Consider the following 21,308-nt stretch of genomic DNA (forward strand, 5'->3'; position numbering starts at 1 on the left):
TGGCACTTTCATGTGAGGTGAAGGAGCCTTTTTCAAGACATGTCAAAAAAGTGTAATGTATTTAAAGGTGCCATATACTGCTGTTGTTTAATAAGTAAAATTGTTCTCTGATATTTTATAGTCGGTATATAACTTAGGTAATTTCTGGATAAAAAAAAATCTCCAGAAACGGTTTTACATGCTCATTTATTGGTCCATAAAATACTCTTAGAATCAAGTCGTCCATAATTGACCATATTTGGATCGTGTTGTGAATGTTAATTAGCTCTGCTCTGACTTGCAGCTCTCATAGACAAACACAGCATGATGTACGCTGAATACGGACAAATAAAAACCCATCAGAGTAGCGTTAACCTATTTTGCTCACAAGATCTTTTGTGGATAAAGGTTAAATTATAATTTAACTTCACAAAAGATACCGACAGAGATGCATTGTGTTGTAATTTTAAGCTACAATGTCAAAGAAAACACTGAGAATTTACATGAGAATGAGGAAACAATTGTGTCTGTGGCTGACGGTATGGCCATTTCACATACTGATCACATATTATTCTATTTCTAAGTATATCCAGATTTTCTTCATAGGCCACCTTTAATGAAATATTCTAGGTAGTATGATAGCTAAACAACATTAAAAAAATAAATAAATAAATAAAAATTTTTTAAAAAGTATTTTGGCTTGTCCTTATAGTGGAGTCTATTGTTTTTTAGATGAAACTTTACCAGATTTACTCAGAGCCCAAAATTACACACAAATGATAGATTACATTACTGAATGAAGGTTTTTTTTTTTTTCAGTAATATTGCAATGAAATTGATGACAACAAATACATTTATAATAATTGTGTTTTGGAAACTTTCTAATATCAAAGAAAGCTGAAAAAAAGATCAACGTTAATCATTATTGACAATATTAATAATATGAATGTTTTTCAAGCACCAAATAGAATAATTTGTGGATCATGTGACATTGAAGACTAGAGAAATGAAAGTAAAAACTAGGAGTAATTGAAGTATAGAGTAATGGTGTTGATAATTCACAGGTATTACATTATAAATTGTATTGTATTGCATTTCATTGTATTGTATTTAATTGCATTGTATTGTGTTGTATAGTAGGCCTTTGCAATATGCCAATATACATCTCATGGACAATATAAAAAGTTTATCAGTTCATATTATTTATATCATTGTGTCGCAAAATACATTGTTTACTATAATACTTTTTCAGCGCAATATTACTATTATGGGGATGCAGACAGAAAAATGAATCATTTGAATGTTGCAATCTTGAAAGTACAAGGTTTACATTTTGCATTTTATTTAGCGATACGAGTAACACTTTATTTTGATTCAATTTAAGTATTAGTAGACTGTCTGCTTAATATCCACCGATACTGCGCCTTCAACAGACATTTAAGTGACTATAAAAAAACTTTGAAAAGTACATGTCAACTTACACTAACCCTAATCCTAACCCCAACCTAACAGTCTATTTATAATCTAATGAGAATTAGTTAGTCTGTAGATGCAATGTAACTAAAATTCAACAAACGGACCATCTAAATAAAGCGTGACCGCAAAATTTTATGTTGGGCCTGCAATCATTAGTTTTACTTTTCATTAATATTCATTTTATTTTTCTACATTCTTAGTTAAAAAATTGCCCTGGAGTTCCAAATAAAGTGAGAAGTCGAATGAGCAGATTTGGAAGTGAAAAAAAAAAATTATTAATTAAAAAAAAGAAAAAAAAAAGAAAAAGTAATTTCCATGTGATCATAATAAAAATCATATCTAAAATCTATATCGTTATCAGGAAATGAGACTTTGTGATATGAGATTTTTGTCATTTTCCCCAGAAACATTTTTTGATATTGTTAGTATTATGTTATAGAAAACAGTCAGGTATTAACATCACAATTTACTTACAGTATAAATTAAAGTAAATAACAGCATTTGGCTTGTCTTAAAGGTAAAGTAGAAAAACAGCCTGCAAGTTTAAATGGTCATGTAAAAAAGAATTAACTATTTTGATCCAAGCCACCATATACTACTGTAAACAACTATGAAATTTTTTAAGCTGAAACCGTGACCCTTGATGATTCATTTAAAGCAAGTCAACAGTTACTGGCACTTTGAGAAAGAAAACAGGACTATACATTATACATTATGCGCACTATACAGTATAATTTGTCTATCTAAAATTAATATTTGAAAATGCTGATGATACTTTGAGGTGTTATGAACTGAAATGATGAGCAAGAAATTTTATATTACTATCTTTACTACTCGGCAAACATTTCTGAACACATTCTCTTTATAATGGGTATTTATTTATTTCGATTTTTACTTTCAAAGTGCTTTTAAAGTTTTATGAAATTACCGCAGTATCAGCTAAAAATATTTAATGTTTTACTAAATAAAAACCTTGAATGGCCTCAGGGCGTGTAAACTAGCAGCAAATGTTGGACAGTAACAGGGCATATGAGTCAAATTCAGCCCACATATGTCGAGAAACAACAACTGTATTTACCAGGAACAAACAAGTGGCTAATTTAGGAACCAGGAGGATTAAAGTACTGTTTTCCTTCAATACTCCCGTGGACTGTCCCCGTTACCCACTTCTTCCCTTTACAAGACAAGCAGGTCTACAGTACCTAGAGATCCCTGCCAAAGAAACTGTGGCCTAGTTACAGATTAACAACAGCCGTCCTAAACTTTTCCTGACACAACAGCGCAACTGTTCAAATCATTAGCGCTAAACAAATTCCAGCCAAGTCAGCAGTCAAAGAGCAAAATATGATTGATTCCAGGGAAAACCAGCCAATGAACAGCTTAAACAGTTTTTGCTTTGTTCTGCAAACTCCTCATTAAATGTCTTCCTTATTTAAAATTTAATATAAAGACTTTTAATGCATAAAATGACAATAAAAGATGCTGTTTTACCTATAGATATTATAGATATTATATAAATATATATTACAGAATCACAATACAAACTTTTCACTTTGATCGAGTTAAGAAAATAATATTTGTTACCCTTAACTACAAGTCAGTGTCATTTTTAAAAACTGAGATTTATACTTAACATGTTCTTAGCAATTGCCATTACTCATCAAAAAATAAGTTATGATAAAAAAAAAAATGTACATAAAATCTATATGAAACTAAATCTTTACTTAAAATTCTAATGATTTTTGTCATAAAATACAAATCAATTTGACCTATACAATGTGTTTTTGGTTAATGACAAATAATAATAATAATAATAATAATAATAATAATAATAATAATAATAATAATAATAATAATACTTAAACAACATAAGACTGGTTTTGCATTTAGTGCACAGGGTCACATTTGGTGTAATAAGCCTGAATATTAACCCCAACAAATGTAAATCTTTGTTTTTTGTTGACAATTTGCATTTTTAAAAATGTAAAAAGTAGGGCTGGGTATTTAGCTTAAAATCAAAATCTCGATTAATTGAACATTTCAATTTAATGATCGATCATTTTATTTATTAAAAATAAATATGCCTTCATAGTTCCCTGACAAGCTTAGTAAATATGATCACATATTACAAGTGAGAGACTTTTGAATGAAGAGTGCATTACTTGATTTTCAAGTAATTGAAGGAAACACACTCTAAATAATCTATGATTATCTATTTAACATCAAAGTTGAACAACTGCAATTATAACACACATTGCCTAAAATGAACTTTTCTTATATAAAAAGTGAAAACAAATAACTTTTGGAAACAAAATAAATTATTTTCAATGTTTTTCATATTAAAAGTGTAAAATGAGCAGCATCTCTTCTAAATAAAAGGACTCTTGTATTTCCTGTTAATAATATTTTAAACAGTGCATTTCTTGTATCTTTGGTAAACAATTATTTTAATGTAATGGAAAATATGCCATCTCTAGGCATCACTGTTGCAGATTCCAATCATCGTCAATATAGTGCAAGGTAACACAAAAGTAACCAACACAAAAGTAACCAACAGAGCTGGGTCATGTAACTCTACACGTGGTAAGTAATCCGAAGAAGAAGAAAGAAAACATTTTTTTTTTAAATTGAGCTGGAAAAATATGATCGATGAAAGGTTCTGAATATCGTTTTTCGATTACTTTGATTAAACACCAAGCCCTACTTTAAAGGGCAATTCTATTTTAAAAAAGCTTGGAAGATATCATTAAACCTTTATATAAAAAAAAAAGTTTAAGATTTTTTCAAACAAATGCCTACTCAATTCAATACATACAGAAAAACTGAGAATTTTTAATTGGTCAAAAGCACATTTTGTAAAATTATTTTAGTACGCCGGTCGAACCATATTTCACATGCCAATCATAATGGTTTGTTTTGGGTCAATTTAGAATTTTCACAACCTAAAGCTGAACTATAACCTCCCACAATTTCCCAAATAATGTTTAACACAGCAAGGAAATTTTCACAGTATGTCTGATAATATTTTTTCTTCTGGAGAAAGTCTTATTTGTTTTATTTTGGCTAGAATAAAAGCAGTTTTTAAATTTAAGAACCTTTTTAAGGTCAAACTATTAGCCACTATATAAGCTATATTTTTTGATAGTCAGAACAAACCATTGTTATACAATAACTTGCCTAATTAGCCTAACCTGCCTAGTAAATATCTAGTAAAACATTATTTACTGTCATCATGGCAAAGATAAAATAAATCAGTTATTAGAAATGAGTTATTAAAACGATTATGTTTAGAAATATGTTGAAAAAATCTTCTCTCCGTTAAACAGAAATTGGGGAAAAATATAAACAGGGGCTAATAATTCAGGGGTCCAACATGCATAACATTTATATAGGCTTTAAATATCAAAAACTGAAGTGATTAATATAGAAATAAAACAAAACCAATCAGTGGTATAGAATGACAATAATGATAGTAATGAAATTATAGTAATATTGAAAGTAAAAATTGACGACAACAACAAAAATAATAAACAGTAATAATGACAGTTAAAAATTATAACAAGAATACTAACACTAATATTAATTTCTAACTATATTAATTAATTTACATGTTTTTAATCTGGAACATTCTTTCATATGTATAATGTACATTTTATGTTCAACACATCCCCCAAAAAGACAACAGTCAACATGCTACAAACTGAACTAACAGCAAAAACCATATGGAGACAACAATGGCCCATCTCTTATCTCCGCAGATTGGTTCAAACAAAAACTCAAACAGGTGCTCGAGTTTGTTAAACAAATTATGTGGCACAACTCTGTAACTGATCCCCACCATGTGACTTGATCCCAAATACGAAGCACTGGGAATGTGAACGGCAGTGAGGAAAATGTGTAATGTGTAGTCTAATGCTACAATCATCAATCCCAATCCTAGCGTGGTTTATAAGGACAAAGACGCTCTGACGGAATGAGAAAACAACATTCCAGTAAAGATCTGCGTGGGGGTGAAGCCTCCATTTGGCTGCCTATTATAAAGATTCCTCAGCAAACTGAATTAATAAGACCCTCCCGGCCGATACGGCTATAGATACGGCCCTGGATCTGTGGTTTGATGAGATTATTGTGAAGAAATGTCATGCTTGACAACTTTGTGGCTCAAAAGATGACAGATATTGAGTTAGGCCCTATATTAGCGATGTGAAGGTCGATCTTTCAAAAGTGCATTAAATAATAAAGCAATTTTGATTAAATAAGTGAACTTATGCAACCGTATTAAAGCAAAACTCTGCCACTGCGTCATGTTTCATAACTACATTTGTGAGTCCAATTTTCATCGCACTGCTGCTGCTTTTGTGACTGACATTCAGAAGGAATGTTCTGGATTTAAAATCAGCTAAGCTTTATTGACAGCATGGTTAGCACACAGTTAAATCTGTATAAGAATATGCAACGATCTTCTTTAATGCTTCACATAACTTTTTGATTAAAAAAAAATTCTAAATATGGATGAAATAATGTCTCATTCTGACATTCAGCACAAAAAAAATAAAAAATAAAAATAAAAAACACAACTCATTGGATGAACTCAATTTAATTGAAGGTAGCATTTCTATCCAATAAATTTGAAAGAGGTGGTCTGAAAGAGGTGGTCTGGGGTACGTTTCACGTGAACTCTGGTCCGGTTCACTTCTAGTATGAATGCAATCGCACCAAATAACGGAGGTGAAATGCAAACTGTACAACAAACTTTAGCTTTCATAACTTTCATTCATGTGTTGTGTGTGTGTGTGTGTGTGTGTGTATCATGACTGTACCTTGGTGACAAGCAGGTCTGAGTGAGGGCAATCACAGTGATAAAGTCTACTTGTCTCCTCCAAAAACAGCTTCTGCAGACATCGCGTTATGTTCTGAACGTTTATAATATTTTTGCAGCAGTTAGACGAGAGTTGTTTTCTGTATGTCCAAAACCAAAAGATTCAGTAAAAGCAAAACCACCACAATGTGCACTGAAAAAAGTGTTGCATGCAAAACTTCTGCAAACTATTTATTTGTGTTGAATTTAAACAAACAAATTAAATTGAGCAATGTTCAACTTAATTGGCTTGTTTAAATTCAGCCCAAACAAATTGTTTACAACACCTTAACGTAAAAAATTTTTGTAAATCCAAGGAATCCTCTTTGAATAATTTTTTTCAGTGTGCGTACATCTTTACATTTTGGTGCTTTGCTTTCGTGTCTGCTTGATGACGCAAACGTACTGGGGTTCAGAAGGAGAAAAGACAGTGTGAACACAAACCAACTGAGAATGTGGCAAGAGGGGACAATCAAACTTGGGTATGGTCCAGGCAATTGAACCAAGTGTGAAAGCACCCTTAGTTTTATTTGAAGTTATCCTAAATGAACTAAAAGAGCCATTTTAAGCATATTTCATGAGTTACATATAGAGTTGATTGAGACTGATCTCAGAACTCATTTCAGAACAGTTATTGCACACTGAGAAAAGCAACAAACTGTTTTTCGCTAATTAAGCTGCCAAGACCCAAAGCATGGGTGCTCATCTCAAAACTTAAAGCCTGAAAATCTTCTAAATCTTTAAACTAATGTAAAGATTAAACTCTAACAAGTCTTTCTATTAACTGTAAACATCTAAAATTACTTTATTGTCAACATTTCACTCTCTTAATTCAATCCCATTCAAAGCTTGCTGGGAACTAATCCGCCAGCCAGGTAGTTGGACCAACACAATTCCGTCATGTTGTCCCAACACAAAACGCTTAAGTTACCTTATTGTTCACAAATTTAAATTACAAAGAAATTACAAGAATTGTGTTTCAGCTCATTTTAAACAGGTAATTTGAACAAGCAGCATTAATCCTTTATTTTTTTTGAGTGTAAAAAAAATAAATAATTTAAAATCTAAAACAAATGATCCTGCTAAATTCTCTTTATTATTACATTTTAAATTGGCATAAACACTCTGCTGACAAATTAGCAAAACTTGAAAGATTTAAAAATACAACACATTAATATTTTTGTGCTCCACTGTGATGCTTCAATTGTGTCTTATGTGTCATTCTTGTTCTATCTGTACAGTGCTCAGCATAAATGAGTACACCCTCTTTTGAAAATGAATACATTTATCTATTTTCTCAATGATTATAGCCTATTTTTGGTGCATTTAATCAAAAAGTTTTGTTAAACAGTTATAATACAGTTAAAATAAAGAATTTGTTCAACTAACACCTTTAGGAATGGAAAGATAACATACAAATTTAAAAAAAATTAATTGTATATTTTTATGTTTCTTTTGATCTTTCCTGTTTTATTTCATTTTCCTTCGGCTTAGTCTCTTTACTCATCAGGGGTCGCCACAAAGGAATGAACCGCCAACTTATACAGCAATTGTTTTATACAGCGGATGCCCTTCCAGCTACAACCCAGTACTGGGAAACATCCATGCACATTCATTTACACACACTCATACACTTCGGCCAATTTCGTTTATTCAAATCCCCTATACCACATGTCTTTGGACTGTGAGGGAAACCAGAGCACGGGGAGGACACCCACGTAAACATGCAAACTCCACACAGAAATGCCAACTGACCCAGCCGGGACTCAAACCAGTGACCTTCTTGCTGTAAGGCGACAATGCTAACCACTGAGCCACCAGGTCACCGATTTTTGCTGTTTATTAAAAAAAAAGATTTCGCAGAAAAATAAATCATAATATCAGATTTTTTCCAATATCGTGTAGCCATAATCCTGACTCAACATTGCCGATCCTGTGATGTGACTATTGCAGATGTGCACGTTGCAGTATCGATGCTGAAATGATATATTGTGCAGCACTAATCTGGAACATTTTTTTTTCCATATATGTGAAATCATGTTGGAATTATCCCCAAACAGCAACAAAAACTGTAGACAACATGCCACCAACTGCACTAACAGCAAAAGTGTACAGGAGTGAAAAATGGCTCATCTCTTTTCTTGGCAGAGCTTTGCTGATGAGGCCTCATGTGATGCATTACACACACACACACACACACCTATATACAGAAATCCCACATGTGATTCACGGGGGAGTTTCTGCTTCACATAAACAGTTGGCGTTCCTTGCACACACATGACTTTAATGTGTTTCCTCTGCACACGAGAAGTGCTGAAAGTGTAATTAGAAAAACTAATTGGTCATCGCTTCAGTCCCATCTCAGAAAACAGGAAGATAGAGGAAGTTCGGAAAACGGTGAAATACGACAATGCTTGCGAAAAGCGCATTTTGAAGTGTTGCAATTTCAGCCCCTAATGACACTGCATTTTCTGACATTTTGAGCTGTAGGTAGGCTTGTCACGATATCTGTTTTTTTTTTTGTAGGATTACTATGATACTGTATATCGCACCAAAATATATTGCGATAAACGATATTATTGTTATTTTAAAAGCACTTTTACCACTTATATCGTTATATAACAGCAGAATGATAATATATTGTCACAATGCAAGTATACACTCTTCCAAAGAACACATTTTATTCTTCAGAATATTTCATTTAATTATTGTCATTTTAGCAATTTAATAATTAGGCATTGGACTCAGAATGTCGAAACACATATCCTAAACAAATAAATAATAAGAAATGTTAACAAAAAAAATGCAAGGTAAAAAGTAACAGAGGCTGTGATATTTGCTTCCAGATCTGTTTTTAGTTGTCAGACACCCACATAAGAATATACTAAAGTAATTTATAGTGAATACTGTAGTGTTTTCAACCATACTGACACCTCCAACAGAAATAGAGATGTTGCACATTCAGCTAAAGTTTGTTAGTATTGGTTTTAATGCATGGGTGATATATATTGCATCGCTAAAAATGATTGAGGTCATGTCCAAGTGTTGTGCGATAAGTCGATATATTGATTATTGCGACAGACCTAGCTTTTTTTTTTTTTTTTACACTTGACAAACCAAAAAAGATATAGAATTAAAACATTACATTACCATATGCAGTAAGATTTCTCATCATGCCAGATTAATATACGTAAAAACTGATGATCTGTGCTTATTAAATATAAAAATGTTATCAATATAAATTGTATTACCTTTTGAATCATCTCCACTTATTTACAAAATGTCTTGATGACAGATGGGCAAGTTATTTTAAAGACAGTTGCAAAAAAAATACATACATTTAAAATGACAATTAATTCGAATTTTCACTGGACTGTAATTCTTTCATTCATTCATTCATTTATTCATTTGGCTTAGTCTATTTTAGAGGTCTCCACAGCGGAATGAATCGACAAATATTCCAGTACTGGAAAACTACCATACACTCATTCACACCCATTCATTAAAGACAATTTAGTTTATTCAATTCACCTATAGCGCATATCTTTGGACTGTGGGGGAAACCGGAGCAGTTGGAGGAAACCCATCTTAACATGGGCAGAACATGCAAACTCCACACAGAAATGTTAACTGGCCCAGCGGGACTCAAACTAGAGACCTTCTTGCTGTGAGGTGACAGCGCTAACCCTGCCACCCTTGGACTGCAATTATTCTAGTTCAAATCTGACTGTCAAAAGGTTTGATAAATAAACTACTGTTCCAATTAATGACATTTTTGTAGGCGTCTTCTTTAAATCATGGTAAAAATGCATGGTATAAATAAAAAAAAATATTAATCTGGACTGACTTCTTTTTCATGCTTGAATACCTTTTTTGACCCATTTCATTTAAAAATGTTCATATAATTAATTATATGGTCAAAACAACCAAAAATTATATAATAATAATAAAAAAAGTCAAATAAAAGAATAAAAATAAATAAAATAAAGAAATTAAAGACATCTTGCTTGTTTTGAATCTGGAATAAGGCTGCAAGATATTGGGGGAAAAAAACAACACTGCAAGATTTTAGTTTTCTTCGATACATATTATATTACACATATTATATTTACACACATTTTTGCACATGATAAATGATTTTAAGACAAGTGAGTTATGCAGTGTGTGCAATAATTATTTGATTTAATATGTATATACAAATCAAATTCATTTGTATAGCTCTTTTCACAGTAATTATTTTTTTATTGCCTCAAAGCAGCTTTATAAAAACTATTCAAATTATTAAATTATGCAAAAACATAATTGTTTTAAATTATTTTATTTTTAACAAACATTTGCATACTAATAACACAATAAAAAAAATGTCCAGCAAAAAATATATTCAAAAAAATCTGACATTGCGATACTTTGTTTTACCACAATATACATACCACACTAGATAGTCAAGATGTTAAAACCTCATCTTTTTAATATTATTTTATGATCCTTGATTATTCCAATGCACTTATATTTTAGAATTTTTATTGTATACTTTGTACTTGTATATTTTTATGCATGTTTGATTTCTCTGTTGTTGTAGTGCTTTGGGTTTTAGAAAAGCACATTATAAATTAATTGACTCATTCATTTTCTTTTCAGCTTAATCCTTTTATTAATCAGGGGTCGCCACAGCGGAATGAACCACCAACTTATCCAGCATATGTTTTATGCAGCGGATGCCCTTCCAGCCACAACTTAACACTGGGAAACTCCCATAGACTCTTGCATTCACACACATACACTACAGCCAATTTAGCTTGTTCAATTCACCTATAGCGCATGTCTTTGGACTGTGGGGGAAACCGGAGCACCCGGAGGAAACCCACACCAAAAAGGGGGAGAACATGCAAACTCCACACAGAAATGTGACCCAGCCGGGGCTTGAACCAGCGACCTTCTTGCTGTGAGGCGATCATGCTACTCACTATGCCACCGCGATGCCTCACATTATAAATTAAGTGTATTATTATTAAAATATGTATATAATTTCAGGAGGTTATTAAAAAAAAAAATTATATATATATATATATATATAAAAATTTTAAATAATATAAAATATTAAAATATTATAAATAAGCAAAATAAATAAATAAACAGTGCTTTATGGTTTTCTGGGAAGTCTATCAGTATTAAAAGTACAGAAAATGAACAATCAAATGTAAAATAACATGGTCATCATTGTATAAATAATAATAAAAAAAATTTACAATATCTTTATGTTTTAAACTCAATCATTTTCTTTTCAGCTTAGAACCGTCAAATTATCCAGCATATGTTTTACGCAGCAGATGCCCTTTCAGCTGCAACTCAGCACTGGGAAAATCTCTTAAACTTTAATAAATAATCTAAACCTTTGATGTGAGCATTGCAAATACACATTGCAATATCGATTCTCAAATTATTTATTCCTCAGCCCTACCATACAGTACAAAATTCTGCATATCCCTTTCAAACTATCTACGAAAAGCCAAATGTGATTAATACCAGCTCATTTCACTAGCAGTTAAATGTCACCCAGCTATCATGGAAAAAAATTTTAGACCAAACATCCTTAACTTCCAATAGTGGTCACTAGGTCATTACTGAGTGGACACATCGCAGCATTGACAGCCACACAAAATATGACCCATTCGGACAAGAGTCGCCTTTGGGTACAGCATCCTGCTGATCTTACTTTGTTTTTCATTTCTAAGTCGGGGTGCCTGGCGTCTTTGTCTGTGCGCTGGCAGTTTCTCAGAGCGAATGCTGCACACCCCTTTTGTTGTGCCTGGAATAGCACAGGATTGAGCAGGGTGATGTAATGCTCTTGCAGCAGGTGCTTCTGATTGGCTCGCACCTTCAAATGCCAACTCGCGCTGCTCAGGCAGTGTCTGTACGATGCCCACATCTCAAATAAGCTCCCGAGGAAGACGCACAAACAAAAGGCGGCTCTCTGCGAATCACTGTGGGTGTAAGGGGAAAGGCTGCAGACATGCATAAACGGTGGCTGCATAAAAAAGCTGTCAATAAATCTAACAGGACTGCAGGGCCTTCGGTCAGGGATTGACTGTGCCACTGCTTTACGTGCTGACTAGGGGAGAAATAAAATGCAATACAAGCAAGGTTAGATTAATATCAGAGCTGGGGTGACGTGGGAAGGAACAAAAAGCGCACATTTGGTGAGCCTGGGATATGAATAATAAAGAGAATTTAATAAATACTTCAATTCTTGCAAATGTTTTTGCATTGCAAGGTTGTTTCAACATTGCCTTACAGGGCTTTAGACTTGCATGGTCAAAAAAATTAAATAATTAAAAACTGAAAATATTAGAGGGTGATTTGATTCCTTCAAAAGGAGCTTATGAATAACATTCTCAGACATATTACGGATTATTTCAGCTTTGAAATTTTAAAGTGAAACATGAACTCCAGAGCAACAGAAGAACATGAAATGACTCATTTCTGTGTAATCACAATGATTGCAATGCATGTGCAGTTTTAGAGATGCTGCAGAGAAACGTTTCAGTCTAATGCAGCTTAAAATGTGCACTTATGCGTTTAATAGATGCTTTTATCCAAGGGGATATATATTGGGAATAGAACCTACAAACCTTCCCACGATCAGACTGTTTAATTGTGGGTTCAAATCCCCTTTTTTGTATTATGCAGGACATTCTAGTTGTTCAACAGTAGAACATGCTGTTAAGAAGGTCATGAGTTTGCTTCCTATTGTGGTTTTGTAATTTATATTAAACCATTGCTTTAGCTCAAAGGTAGTGCGTGCTGAAGGTTGTAGGTTCTATTCTCATTTTGGTCTCTTTTTACTATGATAGACATTCCTGTTGCTTAAATCCAGAACATGCTGTTAAAAAGGTCATGGGTTTAATTCCTGTTGCAGTTTTGTGATATATTACCAACCTCTGCTTTGGCTCAAATGTAGTGCTTGCTGAAGGTTGTAGGTTCTATTCTTATTTTGGTCTCTTTTTACTATGACAGACATTCCAGTAGCTCAAAAGCAGAACATGCTGCTAAAAAGGTCATAGGTTTGATTGCCATTATGGTTTTGTTATATCCCACCAACCATTTCATTATCTCAAAGGTAGTGCATGCTGAAGGTTGTAGGTTCTATTCTCATATTGGTCTCTTTCTACTACGACAGACATTCCTGTAGCTCAAAAGTAGAAGATGTTGTTATGAAGTTCTTAAGTTTGAATCCCATTTTGGTCTTGTTCTATATCTCAGCATTCCTTCCTTTAGCTGAAAGATAGATAGCACATGATGCCAAGTAGGTTGTAGGTTCTGTACTCATTTTGGTCTCTTTTTTACTTAGACATACATTCCTGAAGCTTGAAAGCAGAACATGCTGTTAAAAACTTCATGGGTTTGAATCCCAATTTAGTCTTGTTCTATATGTCAGCATTCGTTCCATTACCTAAAAGATAGCACATGATGCTAAGTAGGTTGTAGGTTCTGTACTCATTTTGGTCTCTTTCTTCTATGACAGACATTCCTGTAGCTCAAAAGCAGCACATGCTGTTAAGAAGTTCATGGGTTTGAATCCCATTTTAGTCTTGTTCTACATGTCAGCATTAATTTCTTTAGCTAAAAAAAGCACATGCAAGGAAAGATGTAGGTTCTGAACTCATTTTAGTCTCTTTCTACTCCAACCAATATTCCTGTAGCTCAAAAGTAGAACATCGTGTTATGACGTTCATTGGTTTAAATCCCATTTTGGTCTCGATCTATTTTCATTCCACAGCCGATCCTTTAGCTCAGAGATAGTGTATGCTGTTAGAAAGGTTGTAGGTTCTATACTCAGTTGGTATCTTTTAATTACAACAGACATTCCTGTTGCTCGTATGTAGAGCATGATGTTAAACAGTTCATGGGTTTGAATCCCATTCTGGACTCATTCCATCAGCTCAAATGTATGCTGTTAGAAAAGTTGTAAGTTCTATTCTCATTTTTGTCTATTTTAATAACAACAAACATTCTTGTAGCTCATATGTAGAGCACACTGTTAAGACGTTCATGAGTTTGAATCCCATTTGTCTCATTCTATCTCTGCCATTATACCTTCAGTTCAAAGGTAGTATACACTATTGGGAAGGTTGTGGGTTTGATTCCCATTTTGGTTTCTTTTCATCGTGACAGGCATTCATGTAAATGTAGTGCAAGCTATATGGAAGGTTGTGGATTTATTGTTGTCTCTTTCAATCACATGTTCACATGCCATCAAAGACATGTAATGACTTACAACTTTAGTTAAACGGGTTTCTTACTTTTTTTGGTCACCATTTACTTTCTCTGTTCATAAAAATGCAGCTTGTACATGATTCTAAACTGTGCCTTTACTGTCCTCTACAGAAAAAAGAAAAGCAATCAACTTTAGATTAAGCACAAAGCATGTGAATGATAAAATAAATGTAATTTGTGCTGACTTTGCATTTGTTGCTTTTCCGTGGTTGAACAAGGAACTGCAATGTCCCTGCCTCTAATGCATAAAGCCTTGGAGAAGAGATAAACAATATTTCATTCCCTGTATGATGAGGTTATGCTTTCACAGACTGCCAAAACTTTACAAAGGGTGGAAGGATGGACCAAAAAGTGTCAATAATAGAGCTCATTCAGACTGTCCTGTGAAATGCTCTGTTGTGGGACTCGGACAGAAACTGATGACCTCCAGCTGAGCTCTTATTCCACTATCACGGACATGTCAAATGTCTCCTGTTGTTTAAAGCAGCACAATTTGACTTTATAACACTACACCGCTGGTTTTAATCGCAATTACAGCGTGAAGTTCCAGTCAGTCACATGAAGTAAACACATTTGGTGGGAGGGGACCCTATTAGATGTGAGTTGCATGAAAATGGCTATCAGACTGAACGCACAACTATTCATTTCCTCTCTATAGTAGATTACATGCTACTTAGACTACCTGTTTTCATAAAGACGTTGTGCAGTACACTGCGAAACACAAACACATTGAGAAAACAGCACTTACCTGAGCAAAGTAAAGGTTGAGCAGACACAGGGTGAAGAACTGCAGGCAGACTGGGAAACAATACAGCAGCCAGAACGGCAGAGGCTGGAGCTGGTTTGCTTGAACAACATTTTTAAAGTAAAAAGAGAAGAGCGTCGTCCTCAGGGCAGACCAGAGCAAACACAAAAAGAGAAAAACACTCTGGTAGCTGAGGCGTTTGTGTCCGTAGTGCAGAATCAACCAGAGCTGCAGGTAAACAAACACGAAGAGGAGCGAATACAAAACCGTGTAGAGAACCGTGAGACCGAGCTGCACGGACGGGGGAACCGCAGCCTGGATCAGTTCGGCGGAGGATGAGGAGGATGATGAGGATGAGTCCGTCCAAACACTGACCTGGTTTTCTAGTAAAAACAACATATCGACACGATGTCTCGCTATCACGTCGACTTATCCAAAACGAGTTGTCCAAAACTTTTCATGGAGATGTTTTGAAATGATACAAACACTGAAAAACGTCAAACTTAATTACAAATGACATGAGCGGAAAATGATAAAACTACAGCCTACCCTAAGTTGTTATAGTATTGAACAGACTTTAAAACAAATTCTCGGATGCTTGTAACCAAGATGTGGGCAAAACAAGTAATTAAAAAACAGCAGAGCCCCCCAATCTCTGCAAGGCAGCTCCCTCCGACCTAAGAAAACCAACTCTGGAGCTAGAAAAAAAAGCGATCAGCTGGCTAGCGTTAACAATTTAGCCCCGCCTCCTGACCAATAGGAAAGAGCTAGAATTTGACGCGCCTGTTTCGCCATGTTGGCTCTCAGCTGAATAGCACCGAATGGAAAAATTCTGTCGCATTCGAGCCAAAATGATAGGCTTTTCATATGCGTTCGCTGACGACCGAGCTGCTCCCCTCCTACTTTTTTGACAAACCAATCAGTTCTCTTTTTAGGTGCCCTGCCTCTGGTCCTGTGCGTTTTTAATTTTCAAACTATCAGTATTGTTGTTTTCAGTACCACTTATTTGCTTAGACGTTTGCGCTTGTTTGTTTTTATGTAAGCGATACAGTAGTTGCATTTGTCAGATTAAATAGCGTTGTGAAAAATTATCATTTTTAGTAAAGTGACGCATGTATAACATTCATAGATGTAATAAATTATTGGACGATTTGCAAGCAAGGCATAAAGACTAATAAATAAAATAAAAATCCCGAAAATATGCAAGACAAATTCCACCGAGTAAAGAAAAACAACTGTGTGAAAAAATAAAATCAAATGTTAGGCCAATAAGAAGAACCTGAAAACTGACACGCTTTAGTAGCCATGTTGGCTCTCAGTTAAAATTGTGGCGAATACAAAAACGCAGTTACTTGTGAACCAAAATGACCGCCTTTTCAAAAGGCTTTTACCGATGAGCCAAGCTCCCTCCGCCTACCTGAATCTCATTGGCTCTAACTTTGTATTTTGAGCTTTCTGGTTGGTGTTCAGGACACTGTTAATCCCTCCTCTCATATTTGATTGGGCGACGTTTGCGCATGTTGTTTTAGTGTTTGAGGATGTAGTAGAACTCGTTATATTTATAACACTGATCTGAATTCATTATTATCCTGATGTATTTGCTAAAAGAAAAGTATTTTTGTTTGTATTTTAAGTTGTAGATTTGGGAGATGTGAGGATGCGTTCGGGAACAGAACAAGCGAACTGTTTTGATTAGATATGAACGTATTATTTCTGCACATCCTAATTATGAGCTAATATAAATAGATGTAAAGTACATAGAGTGTAAATGTTGCACCATGTGCACCGTATATTTGGTGGCGTTTGTGTTCATCCTAACAGCAGAACAATGTTCCTCCTCCAAACTGATGGAAGACTCCGACCTGAGCCTCATGGAGAGGATGCAAGCAGGGAAAACATCCTTTATATACTTTGGAAATCATGGTGAGGCTCTGTTAAAATGTTGCAAATGATTACAGAACAGTTATTATAATTTGCAGATCTAAGCAAGGGTCATTAATCACATCAGCACACAACAGTATTTGCTGAGTCAGTAGATTTAAGGTGTCAAAATCTTTTAAAGTTAATTTTTAAAGTGTATTACATAACGTGTGTGTCTATTTGCAGTCAATCCAACCATAGAACTGTTCATAGAGCAGCTCCAGATGTCAGCTGATGCGCTAGAGGACTATGGGATTACTGTTGTAATGGTGAGCAGAAAATGTATGCATAGGAATATTTTTTGTATTTTTAATTATGTTATTTTGGTACATAATGGCTGACCAAGCTGCTATAAATTCAATGTAAAGGGGTGGTTCATGCAAAAATGGAAAATTCTGTCATTATTTACTTTCCATTTTCTTGTTCCAAATTTGTTTGAGGGTTTTATTTTCTAATAAACACAAAAAAAAAAGATATTTTGAAAAATGCTGAAAACCTGTAGCCAGTGACTTACATATTGTTTTACAAGTTTTTTCCTACTAAGGAAGGTTACAGGTTTTCAGCTTTCTTCAAAATGTCTTTTTTAGTGTTCAGCAGAAAAAAGAATCTCTTAACAGTTTATAACCACTCGAGTAAATTGACATTTTTGGGAATTTACATTTAAAAAATATAATTTTATGTAAAAAAAAAAAATACAGTGCATCTGGAAAGTATTCATAGCGCTTCACTTTTTCCACATTTTTTTATTTTACAGCCTTATTCCAAATAGATTAAATCCATGTATTTCCTCAAAATCCAACGCACAATACAACATAATGACAACGTGAAAAAAATATTTTTTTAAATTGTTGCAAATTTATTAAAAGTAAAAAAACCTGAAAAATCACATGTACATAAGTATTCACAGCCTTTGCTCAATACTTTGTTGATGCACCTTTCAACACAATTACAGCCTCAAGTCTTTTTGAATATGATGCCACAAGCTTGGCACACCTGTCTATGGGAATTTTTACTGATTCCTCTTTGCAGTACCTCTCAAGCTATATCAGGTTGGATGGGAAGAGATGGTGTACAGCCATTTTCAGATCTCTCCAGAGATGTTCAATAGGATTTCGGTCTGGTCTCTGCCTGGGCCACTTAAGGACATTCACAGAGTTGTTGTGAAGCCACTCCATTAATATTTTGGCAGTGTGCTTTATGTCATTGTCCTGCTGAAAGATGAACCGTCGCCCCAGTCTGAGGTCAAGAGCACTCTGAAGCAGGTTTTCAGTCAGAATTTCTCTGTACATTGCTGCATTCATCTCTCCCTCTATCCTGCCTAGTCTTCCAGTTCTTGCTGCTGAAAAACATCCCCGCAGTATGATGCTGCCACCGCCATGCTTCACCATGGTATTAGCCCGGTGATGAGCGGTGACTGGTTTTCTCCAAACGTAACGCCTGGCATTCACTCCAAAATGTTCAATTTTAGTCTCATCAGACCAGAGAATTCTGTTTCTTATGGTCCTATAGTCCTTCAGATGCCTTTTGGCAAATTCCAGGCAGGGAGGGGCTTCTGTCTGGCCACTCTACCATACAAGCTTGATTGGTGGATTGCTGCACAGATGGTTGTCCTTTTGTAAGGTTCTCCTCTCTCCACAGAAGAACACTGTCCATTCATGTCCAATCAACTTAACACAGGTGAACTCCAATTAAGCTGCTGAAACATCTTCAGAATGATCAGTGGAAACACATTGTACCTGAGCTCAATTTAAAACTTCAATTTTGTACATGTGATATATATATATATATATTTTTTTTTTCAGCTTTTTATTTTTAATAAATTTGCAACAGTTTCAAAAACAACAGTTTTTTCACATTGTCATTTTGGGGTATTGTGTGTAGAATTTTGAGGAAATAAATGAGTTTAATCCATTTTGGAATAAGGCGGTAACACAAAAAAAGTGGAAAAAGTGAAGCGCTATGAATACTTTCCAGATGCACGGTATATTTTTCTACCCTTTTAAACAAGTGACTGTTTTTACAGGTGAACTGTTCAAAGGATGATATAGCCAAATACTGCACAGGAGAAAAACTACTGACAAAGGCATATTTGTTCAGGTATAAATTTGTCTTATAATGGTAAAAATCTTGTCTCGTTATATGCTACCTGTCAAAAGTCTTGTCGCCTATCCAAGTTTTAGGAATAACAAATAATAACTTGACTTCTAGTTGATTATTTGGTTTCAGAAGTGGCTTATTTGAAAGGCAAAGGCCTCTAGATTACACTTATTTTACCTAAATAAAATATGATCATGCCTTGATTTTTAATTATTTAATTAGGACAGTATGGTCGGACTTCGACAAAAGTCTTGTCACTTAACAGAAATAATGTACAGTATAGAATATAAAGTCATAGTGCAGTGGGAAAAAAATTAATATTGTGTATGACTCCCATGAGCTTGGACGACTGCATCCATTAATCTCTGCAATGACTCAAATAACTTATTATTAAAGTCATCTGGAATGGCAAAGAAAGCATTCTTGCAGGACTCCCAGAGTTCATCAAGATTCTTCGGATTCATCTTCAATGCCTCCTTCATCTTAGCCCAGTCATGCTCAATAATGTTCATGTCTGGTGATTGGGCTGGCCAATCCTGGAGCACCTTGACATTCTTTGCTTTCAGGAACGTAATGTGGAGGCTGAAGTATGAGAAGGAGCGCTGTCCTGCTGAAGAATTTGCCCTCTCCTGTGGTTTGTGATGTAATGGGCAGCACAAATGTCTTGATACCTCAGGCTGTTGATGTTGCCATCCACTCTGCAGATCTCTCACATGCCCCCTACTTAAAGTAGCCCCAAACCATGATTGGTCCTTCACCAAACTTGACTGATTTCTGTGAGAATCTTGGGTCCATGTGGGTACTACTAAGTCTTCTGCAGTATTTGTGATGATCGGGATACAGTTCAACAGATGATTCATCTGAAAAATCTACCTTCTGTCACTTTTCCAAATGATCAACTAGAAGTCAAGTTATTATTTGTTGCTCTTAGTGTATATTCACTACTCTTCAAAAGTTGATTAGCAAGAGAATTGAGTTCTTCTTTTAAGCAATCTGACAGCAGAGACTTATACCAAAATGTTCATGCTCACAGCTCAAAAAACCGCCACGAAATTGCCCCAGAAAATTGCTCATATGACTCCATACGAGTGTGAAATGACATAAACACAAATGTTGTTTTGTCTCCCATAATTCCAGAGGCTCTGAGGTCCTGAGGAGTTTTGACATTGATACCGTATTTGACGTCAATGCCATCGTTTCTCATGTCCTGTTGTGAGTTCTTCATATATAACACTTTTACAGTGGTTCCAGTGTTTCGAAATCTCCATATTCTGCCTGATGGATCTGCAGTGATGATTGATGAATGTGTGTTTTTGTCCTTCCTCCAGCTCTGTCCTCTTCAATGAGGTGCTTTATGTACACACTCCAGCTGAGCTGCTGCGTGTGGAAAGTGCGGCCAAACAGAACAGTGACATTGTGGTCGGTCACATACCCGTGCTTGGCCTTGCAGGTACAATCTCTATATGTATTCATCTTCTGGAGTCCTTTTTAGTGTTTGTTTGTTTGGATAGAAGCTACAGTTGAAGTAAATGATTCGCCCTCCTGTGAATTATTTTTTTCTTTTTTAAATATTTCCCAAATGATGTTTAACAGAGCAAGGAATTTTTCACAGTATTTCCTATAATATTTTTTCTTCTTGATACAGTCTTGTTTGTTTTATTTCAGCTAGAGTAAAAGACATTTTTTTATAAAAAAAAAAACATTTTAAGGTCAATATTATTAGCCCCCTTAATCAATATTTTTCCCGATTGTCTATAGAACAAACCAATGTTATACAATGGCTTGCCTAATTAACCTAGTTAGCCTTTAAATTACACTTCATAGATATTTACATTAAATGTCGCCTACGCTATTGGTGTCTATTGGAAGCAATGCCTCATTAGAGCCACCATTTTAGTACAGGGTTGCACTCTTTTGAAATGATTGCGGGATGAAGGTGCAGTGGAGGTCTGGCCATCC

General features: G+C 34.7%; 2 protein-coding genes across 3 annotated transcripts in view; one reads left to right on the forward strand and one right to left on the reverse strand.

Moving 5' to 3' along the window:
• The window catches only part of gpr137c (G protein-coupled receptor 137c), a 52,805-nt gene extending 36,790 nt beyond the window's left edge, over window positions 1-16,015 (reverse strand). For both annotated transcript variants that reach the window (XM_056477220.1, XM_056477219.1), the window contains exon 1: window positions 15,336-16,015. In XM_056477220.1, the coding sequence (XP_056333195.1) occupies window positions 15,336-15,731 (396 nt within the window). In that variant the 5' untranslated portion in view covers window positions 15,732-16,015. The remainder of the gene's footprint in view (window positions 1-15,335) is intronic.
• Window positions 16,016-16,854: 839 nt separating this feature from the next.
• The window catches only part of txndc16 (thioredoxin domain containing 16), a 36,391-nt gene continuing 31,937 nt past the window's right edge, over window positions 16,855-21,308 (forward strand). The window contains exons 1-5 of the mRNA XM_056477558.1: window positions 16,855-17,255; window positions 17,439-17,521; window positions 19,276-19,349; window positions 20,487-20,561; window positions 20,678-20,799. Of these exons, the coding sequence (XP_056333533.1) occupies window positions 17,111-17,255; window positions 17,439-17,521; window positions 19,276-19,349; window positions 20,487-20,561; window positions 20,678-20,799 (499 nt within the window). The 5' untranslated portion in view covers window positions 16,855-17,110. The remainder of the gene's footprint in view (window positions 17,256-17,438; window positions 17,522-19,275; window positions 19,350-20,486; window positions 20,562-20,677; window positions 20,800-21,308) is intronic.

Source organism: Danio aesculapii, chromosome 17 (genome assembly GCF_903798145.1).
Source record: "Danio aesculapii chromosome 17, fDanAes4.1, whole genome shotgun sequence".
Lineage (NCBI taxonomy): Eukaryota > Metazoa > Chordata > Actinopteri > Cypriniformes > Danionidae > Danio > Danio aesculapii.